The 13,587-nt window shown below is 41.5% G+C and overlaps 1 protein-coding gene across 2 annotated transcripts in view; it reads left to right on the top strand.

Moving 5' to 3' along the window:
• The window catches only part of DCC (DCC netrin 1 receptor), a 980,705-nt gene that overhangs the window by 688,646 nt on the left and 278,472 nt on the right, over window positions 1-13,587 (top strand). For both annotated transcript variants that reach the window (XM_073619854.1, XM_073619846.1), the window contains exon 8: window positions 4,766-4,922. In XM_073619854.1, the coding sequence (XP_073475955.1) occupies window positions 4,766-4,922 (157 nt within the window). The remainder of the gene's footprint in view (window positions 1-4,765; window positions 4,923-13,587) is intronic.

Genomic DNA, 13,587 nt, shown 5'->3' on the forward strand with positions numbered 1-13,587 from the left:
CATAGTCTGGGGCTACATAAGTGCTGCCGGAATTGGGAAGCAACAGATCATTGAGGGAACCATGAATGCCAACATGTACTGTGACATACTGAAGCAGAGCATGATCCCCTCCCTTCTGAGACTGGGCCGCAGGGCAGTATTCCAACATGATAACAACCCCAAACACACCTCCAAGACAACTACTGCCTTGCTAAAGAAGCTGAGGGTAAAGGTGATGGACTGGCCAAGCATGTCTCCAGACCTAAACCCTATTGAGCATCCTCAAACGGAAGGTTGAGGAGCGCAAGGTCTCTAACATCCACCAGCTCTGTGATGTCGTCATGGAGGAGTGGAGGAGGACTCCTGTGGCAACCTGTAAAGCTCTGGTGAACTCCATGCCCAAGAGGATTAAGGCAGTGCTGGAAAATAATGGTGGCCACACACAATATTGACACTTTGGGCCCAATTTGGACATTTTCACTTAGGGTTGTACTCAATTTTGTTGCCAGCGGTTTAGACATTAATGGCTGTGTGTTGAGTTATTTTGAGGGGACAGTAAATTTACACTGTTATACAAGCTGTACACTCACTACTTTACATTGTAGCAAAGTGTCATTCCTTCAGTGTTGTCACATGAAAAGATATAATAAAATATTTATATATATATATATATATATATATATATATATATAAAATATAAATAAATACATAAAAAAAAAGGTACTTAATGGACCACTTGGTCTTTTTCTCTGTCACTCTTCTATTTCTAAAAATAAAGTGAGTCTGAAAGCTGTTATTAGCTGGTGTTTATTGCTGTAATTATCTTTAAAGGGGAATCGTTATCAGGGATGGTATAACCTCATTGGATTGTTAAATGATAAGTAGTAGCAGTGCAGAATGAGACAGGTGTTAAGTGGCAGCGCTGGAGCTGAGCTGCTGACAGCCTGGCAGGACCATTCCCTGCTCATTCTGGATCTGGAAACGTGGAATGAACAGAATGACTCTGAAAATAGTTGCATGGTGAGCACATTTTTTATCACTAGACACTAACCCTGTAATAATAACGGCTACTAAATATAAATTATATGGCAGTTTATGTAAGGGCTGGGTTCACAAATGAGCACACAGCGGCTCACAGCAGGAGTCCGGCGCGGCTCCATTCACCGTTTCAGGTCCAAATTCAGCCCGAATTTTTGGCTGAATTAGGACCTGAAACGGACCAAAAGATGCAAAGGGCTCCTGTGCAAATCGCACCGGAGCCGCTGCAGAGATATGTGAACCATAGAGAGCCGGTCACAATCTCCTGCTGTGCGATTTGAATGTAGGGAAACTAGTGTGAACCCAGCCTCAAAGAGGTTTTAACAACACTCATGCAAAAATGTGCAAATGTTTATGGAGCATATCAGGGCTGAATAATTTTAAAGGAAACCCTTCACAAAACTCCATGTACATACAGGGAAGCCCTGAAGAAAGAATTCTAGAAGCATTGCTGCAGGGCTGTCATTTTGACTTATCACTTCAGTAAGCGTTCACAGTAACCCCATTGAGCTGCATTGGGCAACTCTGTCCAACACATAGAAAAAACAATCCGCCTTATGTCTTATTGTGAAGGAATTCTGTTGGAATTGAGCCCTAAAGTTGAGTGACTTATCAAGAACAGGAGTCACCAAACATTCTAAACCAAGGGCCAGTTTATTGTATTAGGTGGAGGAACGGTGCCCCATTGTTGGTATCATTGGGAGGAATAGTGCCCCATTGATGGTGTTAATGGGAGAAATGGTGCCCCATTGTTGTCAGTTGGCAGAATAGTGTAATGCCCTCTGTACACACGAGCGGAATGTCCGACAGAAAAAGTCCGACGGGAGCTTTTAATCGTATATTCAGATCGTGTGTTGGCCCAACTGACTTTTTACGTCGAAAATTCTGAATGACCTAGAAAGAGAACATGTTCTAAATTTTTCCAATGGAACAATTCCTATCGGGAAAACCGCTTGTCTGTATGCTGTTCCAATGCATCCAAAACGACACATGCTCTGAAGCAAGTACGAGACGAAAGCTATTGGCTACTGGCTATTGAACTTCCATTTTCTAGTCACGTCGTACATGTTGTACAAGTCACTGCGTTCTGGACGGTCGGAATTTGGTGTGACCGTGTGTATTCAAGACAGCTTGAGCGGAATTCCGTCGGAACTCTGTCAGAAAAACCTTCAGAGTTTATTCCGACGGGAAAACCGGTCGTGTGTACAGGGCATGACATATGAGTGGGAGGAATAGTGCCCAAAGGGCTGGATAAAGGCAAGCAAAGCGTCGCATCTGTCTCCCAGGCCACACTTTGGAGACCACTGATCTAGAACAAGAATTAAGCCAGTGAAGCCAAAGCTACCTGCATGCGTGTTACAGATCAGCTAGGTAGCGAAACTGGGGTTAGAATGACAGCTTTGGAACATGCACCTCTAAATACAAGTCAGTAATGACAGCTTACTGTCATCAATGGTTTAAAATAGAATTAATTATAGGATGTTTTCAGAAAATGCATGTTTGGGCTATTACTGAAATACTTACCTTAAATATATTTTTGTCACAACTTTTACATTTTACTTAATTTCTAACTAATAATGTGATTGTTCAGTTATCCACAAAGCTGCTTTATTGGTCACATGGTGCCAAAGATGGGGGTCATTGCTCAGTCAGACCCATTGGTTTGCCCTCAGTCTCCCAAGCATCTTCAGTCGAGGCATTGGTCACATGATTTGACCCAGAATGGGACTCCTCCTTTTCTTGGCATGGTTGAGTAGCTATACAAAAATTAAAGAAAAGTGATCTCAGATCAGCTATTGTTTTCACAGCAACATAGAAGCCTAACTTTGAGCGCCTTGGTACACACCTACAATATGATACAAAGGCATATTCTATATGGAAGTTTCTGTGAGCCACACTCTACTAGAGCCTTTCTCAAACTTTTTAACATGGAGGAACCCTTGAAATCATTTTTGGGTCTTAGGGAACCTCTGCTGATAATTACTGTAGGTACAGCTCATAAGAGGTTAGCATGATCAGTAAGTTGAGTTTTGAGAAATAGGAATAAATAAAAGAATAAGGATTGTGGTGTAATTAGCATATTTATAACCCCATGATGCTACATACAACAAAATTATTTTCAGCAATTATACACTACCTGCGCTTGTACATTATGTAGCACCAGGACATCCCCGACACAAAATATGCAGCACGTTTATGCGTTTATGTGCATGAGTTCTTATATTACTGGTCAGTAAAGGACACCTTACACTGGTGATCAGTGGGAAAGGTGCCCTCTTCCACTGGTGGTCAGTGCGAGAAGGGTCCTATTACACTGGTGAGAAGGATCCCATTACACTGGTGGTAAGTGGGCAGAATGCTCCCCTTACAGACTGGCAAAAAGATAATTGTCACTGATAGAAAATATGCGCTGCGCAGCATAGTTTGCACGGTATATGAAACGTGATCTGCGCTTGCAGCTGGATATTGGCATACATTTGGCACAGGACCGTTGTGGCTCACAAGATCCTCTTTAGTTTTGTAAAAAGATAATTGTTGACAGTGGTTACTTATATAAGAGTCAAAAACGGTTTATTGCTTCAGGAACTCATAGCAACTGCTGGTGGTTTGTGGAGATCTCTCTTACATTGATAGCCAGTGTAGACAGACCCCCTTACATTTGGTGCCACTGAGAGGAGTTCCACCTTCTATTGGTGGTCAATGGTTGGCAGGTCCCATTTCAATGGTGGGAAGTAGAAAGAATGCAGCCCTTACAGATGGTACAGATTGCTAATTGCTCAGGGACCCTCAAGCAACCTCTGCTGGTCTGTGGAGAAGTGCCTCCTTACATTGGTAGCCAGTGGAAAAAGACTATTTATATTGGTTGTCATTGTGAGAAGGGACACCTTCTACTGGTGTCTATGGAGAAGTGCCTACTTACGCTGGTAACTACTGTAAAAGTACCCCCTTCCTTGGTTGTCACTGGATAAAGAGTCACCTTCTACTGATAGCCAATGGAGGAAGGGTCCCAATATGCTGAAGAAAGAATGCCCCACTTACAGATAGCTAAAGCTTGTTAAATGTTCAGGGACCCCCTAGCAACCTTTGGTGTTCTGTGGATAAGTGCCCCCTTACCTTGGTAGCCAGTAGAGAAGGCCACATTTTAGTGGTGGTCAGTGGGAGAAGGGTCTCATTACACTGTTGATAAATGATAGGTAAAAAAAATAGCTGGAATCCATGATTACTTATCTGAGAGTCAGAATTTGCTCATTGCTCAGGGAGCCTCTGGAGGAACAAGAGAACCTTGGCTGATAAAGGCTGCTATACTGCATTATGTATGACTGCTGGTCACAATTAGCTTGAGATCATGATGTGCCATATACCTAGATGCATTTTGCATGCACAGATCACCCAAGGCAGTAAGCAACCCTGAAAAAGTGGGCTAGGCCTGAAGGAAGCAAAGCATTAATATGACAAAAAGTTGGAAAAATTATTTCACTACAACTGGGAAACTAAATGTCAGAGGTTGTGAAATCTTGCAAAAATGTTATGCTATTGATCTTCTCCAGAAATGTTTTTGTTTTTATTGACAAGTATGAAGCTCTTATTGTTACATATGTCTTTAATTTATATATCTATTCCTGCTCCATATTTGCTTGGCCCTTTGTGTTTATGAATAAATTAGCTTCTCCCCCCACATTTTATCCTTCTGCGTTCCTGACCTCTGTGTTGCCCACTTCTCTGACTGAATCCACCCGTTCCCCCGCAGCTGTACCCAGCTCCAGTGTCCTCCCCTCTGCTCCCCGCGATGTGGCCCCTGTCTTGGTCTCTAGCCGATTTGTACGTCTCAGCTGGCGACCCCCTGTGGACACGAGAGGGAATATACAAGCCTACACCGTCTACTACTCCAAGGACGGAGCGCACAGGTAAGCTTGTGTAACTGAGTGTTTGTATTGGATCATTAGAAAGTAATGCAAAATTCCAACTCCAGCCAAAACTTTTAATTTTTGTTTGGATAGAATGGGTTTTTTATTGTCGTCTATGTCTCTGTTAGGGAAAGGGATGGGAAATCCCATCAACTGGGACAAAAAGTTGAGCAAGGAAGGGTTAGAATATCAGATAGTTCTTTTATTTCTATCTGTAGTTCTATGTCCTGGTGACAAGCACACTCTCCATTTGATGTACAAGTGTCATAAATGGAGGACAACTATCCTGGCATTGCCTGGACAGTCCAACATTTTGGCCCTCTGTCCTGCCAATGCTGTGTCCCAAACTGTGTCCCGGGATAACAGCATCAAGCTTATCAAAGTTATTGCTTAGAAAGGCATTCATTTTGGGCATCTGGGCCTTTAGTGGGCAGCTCTGGGTGGGACCAACCAGTAAGTAGACATAAGAGCATTCCCTTCAAAGACGAATTCTAAGAAGGGCCAATTTGTAGAGTGGGTGTAATTTGTGCAAGTGGGTTAATGAAATGCAAGCCAATTGGGATGGGGGGGGGGGTGAACAGTGTCCCAGAATCCAGGACCATGATGATATGTATGGTCACAGGTACAGGTAGTGAGGGAATATCTCTCTATTGGGTTTACAGACTGAAATAAAACCCAAGAGAAATTTTATTGATTCCCCACACTATCAATTAAAAAAAAAAAAAAAAAGAAAAGAAAATTGGCTGGAGTTAGGCTATAAAGGGCACATTCTATGCCTAAATTTGCATGTGACTTTCATATTTTTGCTTGCTTGGTGTTCCATATTTTTATTATTGCATTATATTTATAAATACTTCCATTAGTGGTATCTGTGTTTCCGTGATTAACATGCTTGTTGAGATAAAATTACTTAGCCTTCTACAGTCAGGTCAGCCTTCTACAGCCTGATGCACCAACTTCCATTAAAGCGCACTTTCCATTAAAAAGAAAGATTCACTTAATGACTATCCCCCCCACCACCTTCCAATAATAAATAAAGAAAGAAATAATACCACCCTATATCCCTGCTATAAGTGCACTTGTTTGGACAATCCATACATCACTAGGTCTTCTTGTGGAACTCTTGAGAAATTGAAGACCCCAAATCTTGCGAGAAGATGCTCCAGCGCTGTATAGGAGTACATTCTCACAAGATCTGGAATCCTTAGCTTTCCAATGATCCCACCGAAAGGCCGGGTGACGGTACCCTCGCCTAGATGAGCCCTTTAGAAACATAGGTTTATGGTAAGTAGGGTGAAGTCACAGTTTGTTTCTAGGGTAGCAAACTCTGACAACATGGAATAAACTTGCCTCTCCTAAGGTGGAACACCAGTTGTATGCATGTACTGTATATATCCATTCAGTCGTACTTGGTGATTCTATGGGCCAGTTCTTTGAGTACCATGATATGCGTGAAAGACTTTTTCCATAGAGTTTCTCTGCAATTTTTTACAAGGTTGGTCACCATGTTTTTCCTCAACCATCCTAAATTGCTGAGCTTGGGACTGGCATGCAGAATGTGATAACATATGTGCATAGACAATTTGTACACACATAATAGGGCCAATTAAGCATGTGTTTGGAGTGTGAGAGGAAACAGAATTATCCAGAGAAAACCCACATGATCTCTATACTGTACAGTGTCCTGACTCGAAGCAAGGAATTCCGTGCTTTAAGGAACATGTGCTACACATGAAAACATTGTGCTACCTCAGAACTCCAGTTATAGGTAAATATTACACCTTTTAATACTGTTCTTTATTCCCCCCAAAAATGTGTATGTTTCTGACCAATGGAAAACAATGGAAATTTAAAAGCAGTTTAGAAGGCCAGTCAGAAGCAGGTCAGAAGGAGATCAGAAGCAACTCAGAAGGATTCCAAAATGATTTCAAACACAAGCTGAATACACTTAAAAGCATGGTATGTTCACCCATCTGAAAGAGCCCTAATTTAATCCAGCCATAGACGGAGGGATTTCTGTCCTGCAACTACAGTGTTGATGGGGGAATTCTGAGCCTTTGTGTTCTCCCTGCAGAGACTCCGTCCATGCCAGGAAAACACAGTGATTATTGCTAACGGCTATAATAGCCACTAGCAATAATTGCATGTAAAATCTGGTAGGCTGGTTGTACCCAAGATGATTGATCGATCTACTTGGGTACATTCAGCCTGCCCATACATGACTCGAACTGTCAATGGCCGGCTTTAATCTCAGAAAAAAATGTTACATCTTAAACCAATCACATTTACTTTTGGCATTTTTTCATCTTCTCTTATGACTACAATACATAAAAATCTTCCTGCGAGAAATATTATAAAGATTAAATATGTATGAAATCTGCTAATACATGTGTAAGAAATGTGATAATAAAACATGTATTGTGAATAATAAAAAAAAAGAAGAAACATAATGATCATTAGACTTAAAGAGGTTTTCCCGCTATGGATCAGCAGAGTTTCGGAACACCTCCAGATGAACTGCTTTAGCATTGTCAGAAAACTCCAAGGCTACTGATGCATGGCGAGCTGTTTGGCTTTTCTCGGGGGTGATGCTGCCCAGTCTCAAAAAACAGCTTTATTGTACCGCACAAGTGCAAAGAGCTGAATTTATACCTCCTGCTCCTTTCCTCAGTCAACTGGCTGACCTTAGTAGCACACTAACAAAATTTGACAGTGCAGCCAAAGAAGACATGTGGAGTCTATCGGGGTGGAGTCTGAAATGTCAAGGAGCATTGTAGGTGAATTGTGATTACACAGTACAAAATACACAGCTGTTCAAGTACGAATATATGGCAGCATTACACTGGCAGGCTGGACAGCAGTGTAAAACCTTTTATTATACACGAGGGGGCGCACACAATGAGAATCTTTGCGCCAACCTAGGAAGCTTCGTCATAGTCTAGACCACAATCTATACTGGCTATGCAGAAATTCAGCCCTACAGGTGTAGCCTTGAATTAGAAGTACATTGGAAAACTTTCTCCAATCCAGCTGACCTGAACTGAACACAACTGAACAACATTCAGTGGTGACAATATTGGTGACCTTTGGGTTGTTTAGCATCTCTAACTGGTGATACAATTTATCATCTAAATTGATTGGTTGTCTGGGATTTGCTACTGACCATCAAAAATAGCAAAAATATCAGCATGCACTATCTGCCTGTGTATTGTGGCAGAGATGTGTGGATGATAACGCTGACTGGACAGAATTAGAAACCCTTTTCCAGGTAAAAGAGTTACCATGTATTGATCCATTTTGGAACTCTTCTTTAAAGGACCGAGCCTCTTTCTGAGATTTGTTGTTTACAAGGTGAAACCAGTTTTTTTTGCTAGAAAATTACTTAGAACCCCCAAACATTATACCTTTTTTTCGAACACCCTAGAGAATAAAATGGCGGTCATTGCAATACTTTCTGTCACACCGTATTTGCACAGCGTTCTTACAAGCGCACTTTTTTTGGAAAAAATACACGTTTTTGAATTAAAAAAATAAGACAACAGTAAAGTTAGCCCAACTTTTTTTTATATTGTGGAAGATAATGTTATGCCGAGTAAATTGATACCCAACATGTCACACTTCAAAATTGCGCCCGCTCGTGGAACGGCGACAAACTTTTACTCTTAAAAATCTCCATAGGCGACGTTTAGGGCACTACTCACGTATGCGTTCCCTTCTGCATGCAAACTCAGCGTGACGGGGCGCGTTTAAATGTTTTTTTTTTTTATTACTATTTATTTTACCTTTTATTTTTTAATTTTACACTGTTCTTTAAAAAAAAAAAAAATTGTGTCGCTTTTATTTTTAAACATCCAAAGAAAAAAAGCATGACAGGACCTCTTAAATACAAGATCTGGGGTCAAAAAGGCCTCAGATCTCATATTTACACTAAAATGCAATAATAAAAAATAACATTTTGGCATTTGAAAAAATAAAAAAATAAAAATGGCCCTTTAAGAGCTATGGGCGGAAGTGACGTTTTGACGTTGCTTCCGCCCTGCAATGATATGGAGACAAGTGAGGGCCATCTTCCTCTCACCCGTCTCCATACCCAGGAAGGAGAAGCATCTGATTGCCTCCGCCGCTACCAATGGCTCTGGAGCACGGCGGAGGTCACCGGAGCGCCGCGGGAGGGGGGGCCCTCTCCCACCGCCCATAAAAGTGATCTTGCGTCGAATCCACGGCAGAGACCACTATTATTGGAAACCGGACCGCTCACTGAAGAAGAGGATACCGGAGTTATGGCAGTTAGTAATAACAATGATATTCCTCTTCAAAGTGAGGATGTATATCGGTGTGCGGCGGTCCGGAAGAGGTGAAGCTGACATGGTTGCTTTAACCAGACAAAGATAAAGAATGTTTTTTTATTTTTCCTTCTTTTTTTAATTATCTTCTTGGAATGGAATCTTTAAAAAAAAAATACCTAAGTTATATTATTCAATCCATAAAACTATTTCTCTGTGTGTCTGCAAAAGATAGCGTTTGTTTGTTTGTTCCGGAAATGAACTGAAAAAATGTATTTCAAATCTCGGGCAGTGTTATTGCCCGGAGCCACTGCTAATCTTGGAAAAACGCTAATTAGATTTTTTTTTCTCCCTTTTATTATGGCCTTTCAGTAATTAGTCTAACTTGTCAGATATTTGCAGATGGAACATTGTAAATGAGTCAGCATTCTCCAGCAGAAACAGTATAGCTTTCAGAAAGGCTCTGACATGCAAGGACTATAGAAAATAAAATGCAACTTGCTCGTAATGCAGTATTCCAGATATTTATGATCGCTGTAAGACTGGTGCAGGCTTCTAGGATGCGAAGAGAACAGATGTACTTTTCCATTTGCTAAAAAAGAACTCTGGGTACAGTACGAACGTCAGCAATAAAGGAGCCAATCGAGCTATTGCGTCTGCAGTTTTTGGCACCTTTGGAAGGAAACTCTAATATCCTTCCTTGTATTTCAGCCTGCTGTAACCCCCAAAGACCTGCATAGTGATGTCCAGATCAGGTTGCACTGCTCAGCGGCAGTTTAGTCTGTAAAGAGGTCTTGGGGAGTGCTGTGCTATCTGCGTCACAAAAACTGGCTGAGCAAAGTAGTTATCGCTTTTTAACTGTGTTTTAGCTTCTAATAAGTTCAACTTTAAAATGAACCTGTGTCTGGACTATACACATTAAAGTCTTTACATATACAGTACATTAAAAGCACTTCATTCATCTCTGTAGCTATAGGCATTGTGGAGAAATGTATCTTCAAAGTTTATAACAGAGGCACAAAAATCTTAATTTTTTTTTTCCCCTAATAATTTCTATCAGCGGAAGCATTTAGCTGCTGTTAAGTTCAACTTTAAAATGAACCCGTGCCTGGACTATACACATTAAAGTCTTTACATATACAGTACAGTAAAAGCACTTCATTCATCTCTGTAGCTATAGGCATTGTGGAGAAATGTATCTTCAAAGTTTATAACAGAGGCACAAAAATCTTAATTTTTTTTTCCCTAATAATTTCTATCAGCGGAAGCATTTAGCTGCTGTTAAGTTCAACTTTAAAGTGAACCTGTCCCTGGACTATGCATATTAAAGGAGTAGTAAAGTCAGAAGTTTTTTTTTTTTTTATCTCAATGCATTCTATGCATTGAGATAAAAAACCTTCTGTGTGCAGCAGCCACCCCAGCACACCCTAAGGCCTCGTGTACACTGCTGCTGGTAAACGGACGTTCAGAGGCAGTTGGCGTTTAGCCACGTTTCGTTTACAGGCGTTTTTTTCATTTTTGGCTATTTAAACGCTTCTAAACGCAAACGCGGCAAAACACCGGCTAAACGCGGCATGTAAAGGCGGCAAAACGGACGGTTTAAACGTGGGTTTTTATCTGTCAAGTTAAATCGTTCAGGAGAGGTTGTAAAAACGTCCCGTGTACATTAAGCCTAAAACTTACCTGAGCCCCATCTCTGTCCAGTGAGTTCCTCGGCCATCAAGGACACTCCTTCTGATTGGCTGAGACACAGCAGTGGCGCCATTAGCTCCCACTTCTGTCAATCGAGGCTTCGTGTCTAAATGGACACAGGGAGCTGTGCCTTGGCTCGGGTGCCCCCATAGCAAGCGGCTTTTTGCGGGGGCACTGAACAGGAGGGAGGGGCCAGGAGAGCCAAAGAGGGACCTGAGAAGAGGAGGATCCGGGCTGCTCTGTGCAAAACTAACTGCACAGAACAGGTAAGTATAGCATGTTCGTTAATTTTAGAAAAAAACAAACGAGACTTTACAATCACTTTAAAATTTATATATATATATATATATATATATATATATATATATATATATATATATATATATATATATATTACAGTAAAAGCACACAAAAAATGCCTTCATTCATCTCTGTAGTAAACTCCCATGGTTGATTTTTACCTACAGATAAGCCTATAATAAGGCTTACCTATAGGTACAGTAAATATCTCCTAAACTTGCACCGTTTAGGAGATATTTACTTGCGAAGCCGTCGGTGATGTCACCGGCGCATGAGCTCTGAAGGAACGGCATACCCATGCCGTTCCTTCAGAGTCCTGTGCCGTGAACAGAGGTCATCGTGGCTCATCCAGTCAAAGGACCTGAACCCGCCAACCCGGGAGGAAGACCAGGTGAAGATGGAAGCCTTGTCAGCGGTGACAGCGCTCCGCTGGAGAGCTTCGTTTTAAGGTAAGCTTCACACATTTTTTCCCTATTCATTTTTATCAGCAGAAGCTTGGCAGTCCGCCAGCCCTCTAATGTAAACATACAGCATGTGTTTTTGAGTGATGATAAACCCACAGTGGCTTCTTTCTCCTGCAGCATCCTATGAAGCCACCGTTGCATGCAGGGACTTCCCTCTGTTGCGTATATCAATAGAAACACACAGCCCCATAGCCTAGGATGGCAAAGCACTACCCTGCTCCACCCTCCCCCCCTCTCTTATGGAAGCTGGATTGAGACAGCACTGTCCCCTAGCTGTTTTCTGTTAAGGCTGGAAGTTTAGGAAAGTGGCACTGAGAGAGCAAAGCCTCGTACACACGATCAGATTTTCCGACGGGAAATGTGTGATGAAAATCTGATCGTTTGTACGCTCCATCGGACAATTGTTGTCAGATTTTCTGCGGACAAAGATTGCAGGCTTTAAAATTTTCCATGGACAAATGTTTTTTGTTGGATTTTCCGAGCCTGTGTACACAAGTCCGTCGGACAAAAGTACAAAGTACAAACACGCATGCTCGAAAGCAAGGACGAGCCAGGAGCGGTCGGTCTTGTAAACTAGCGTTTGTAATGGAGAATTGACATTCGTAACAAATTATAAAATCTAGAAATGCAGCGCACAATTCTCTTCTTTAATGGGATAATAATGAAGCTGCTTTGCTGGTGATACTGATGGAGTTATTGCAAACAAATTTTCAAAGGCTTTTTTTTTTCTAATGATATCAAGAATAATATTATTATGCTTGTTTTTTTTTTTTTTTTTTGGTGCAAGTTACCACAACAACATTATCCCGTATTTTTTAAGATCAAAGATCTTAAAAGATCAAAACTATGTTGGTGTCCCTTGTTGTATTTTTTTAAAATGTAACTTTCTACTCCCAAACTGTCATTTGAAGTAAAACACATAGCCAAGTATTATTACCCAAACTTACCCAAAAAGTGCATTCTATGCATCCAAAAATATAGAAAATATACCAAATCAAATCATTATTATTCAGTGGTTAGCACTCTCGCCTAGCAGTAAAAAGGGTCGCTGGTTCAAATCCCAACCACGACACTACCTGCCTGGAGTTTGCATGTTCTCCCTGTGCCTGCGTGGGTTTCCTCCGGGTACTCCGGTTTCCTCCCACACTCCAAAGACATGCTGGTAGGTTAATTGGCTTCTGTCCAAAATTGGCCCTAGTATATGAATGGGGACCTTTGATTGAGGGTAGGGACTGATGTGAGTGTGCGATGTACAGGGTTAGGAACAAGGGTCAGGGTTGTAGACACACACTCACTCAGGTTGAACTGGATGGACTGGTGTCTTTATTCAACCTTACTAACTATGTAACTATGTAACTATGTAACCAAAAAATAAAATAAAAGCCTCATGCATGTGTCCTGCTTCTTAATATAGGGGGTCAACAATGCCAAGAATTGGTGAAAGCAGGGGTCCGTCATCCGGAGATAATTCCGAAAATCATCCGGATTATTCTCCTGGAGCTCCCGCAGCAAAGGCATATGACATAATTGGTCATGATTAATAAAGCAACCAATTTTTGGTCCAAGAACTCCTCCCCCTCCTGTTCCTGGACTGGACTTGGGTCAAAGCAATAACTCCAAGGCCAATAATAAATAACACGTTATCTCCTCCGATTCCTCAACATGGCTGGATGACGAACGGCTGTTCAGAAATGAATTAAAAAATGCAAAACGAAAAGCGCGAAATGAAAAGCACGAATCAACACTCACCAAACTTCTACTAACACGAAATTAGCAGAAGGAGCACAAAAGGTGGCGCCTGACAATTGAACTTCCTCTTTTTTTCGGCTCATAGTACATCTAGTATGTCACTTCGTTCGTGTTTGTTGGCCGACAATTGTGTACCATTTGTATGCAAGAAAAAATCTAGGCACACGCCTTCGGACA

Source organism: Aquarana catesbeiana, linkage group LG01 (genome assembly GCF_042186555.1).
Source record: "Aquarana catesbeiana isolate 2022-GZ linkage group LG01, ASM4218655v1, whole genome shotgun sequence".
Taxonomy (NCBI): Eukaryota; Metazoa; Chordata; class Amphibia; order Anura; family Ranidae; genus Aquarana; species Aquarana catesbeiana.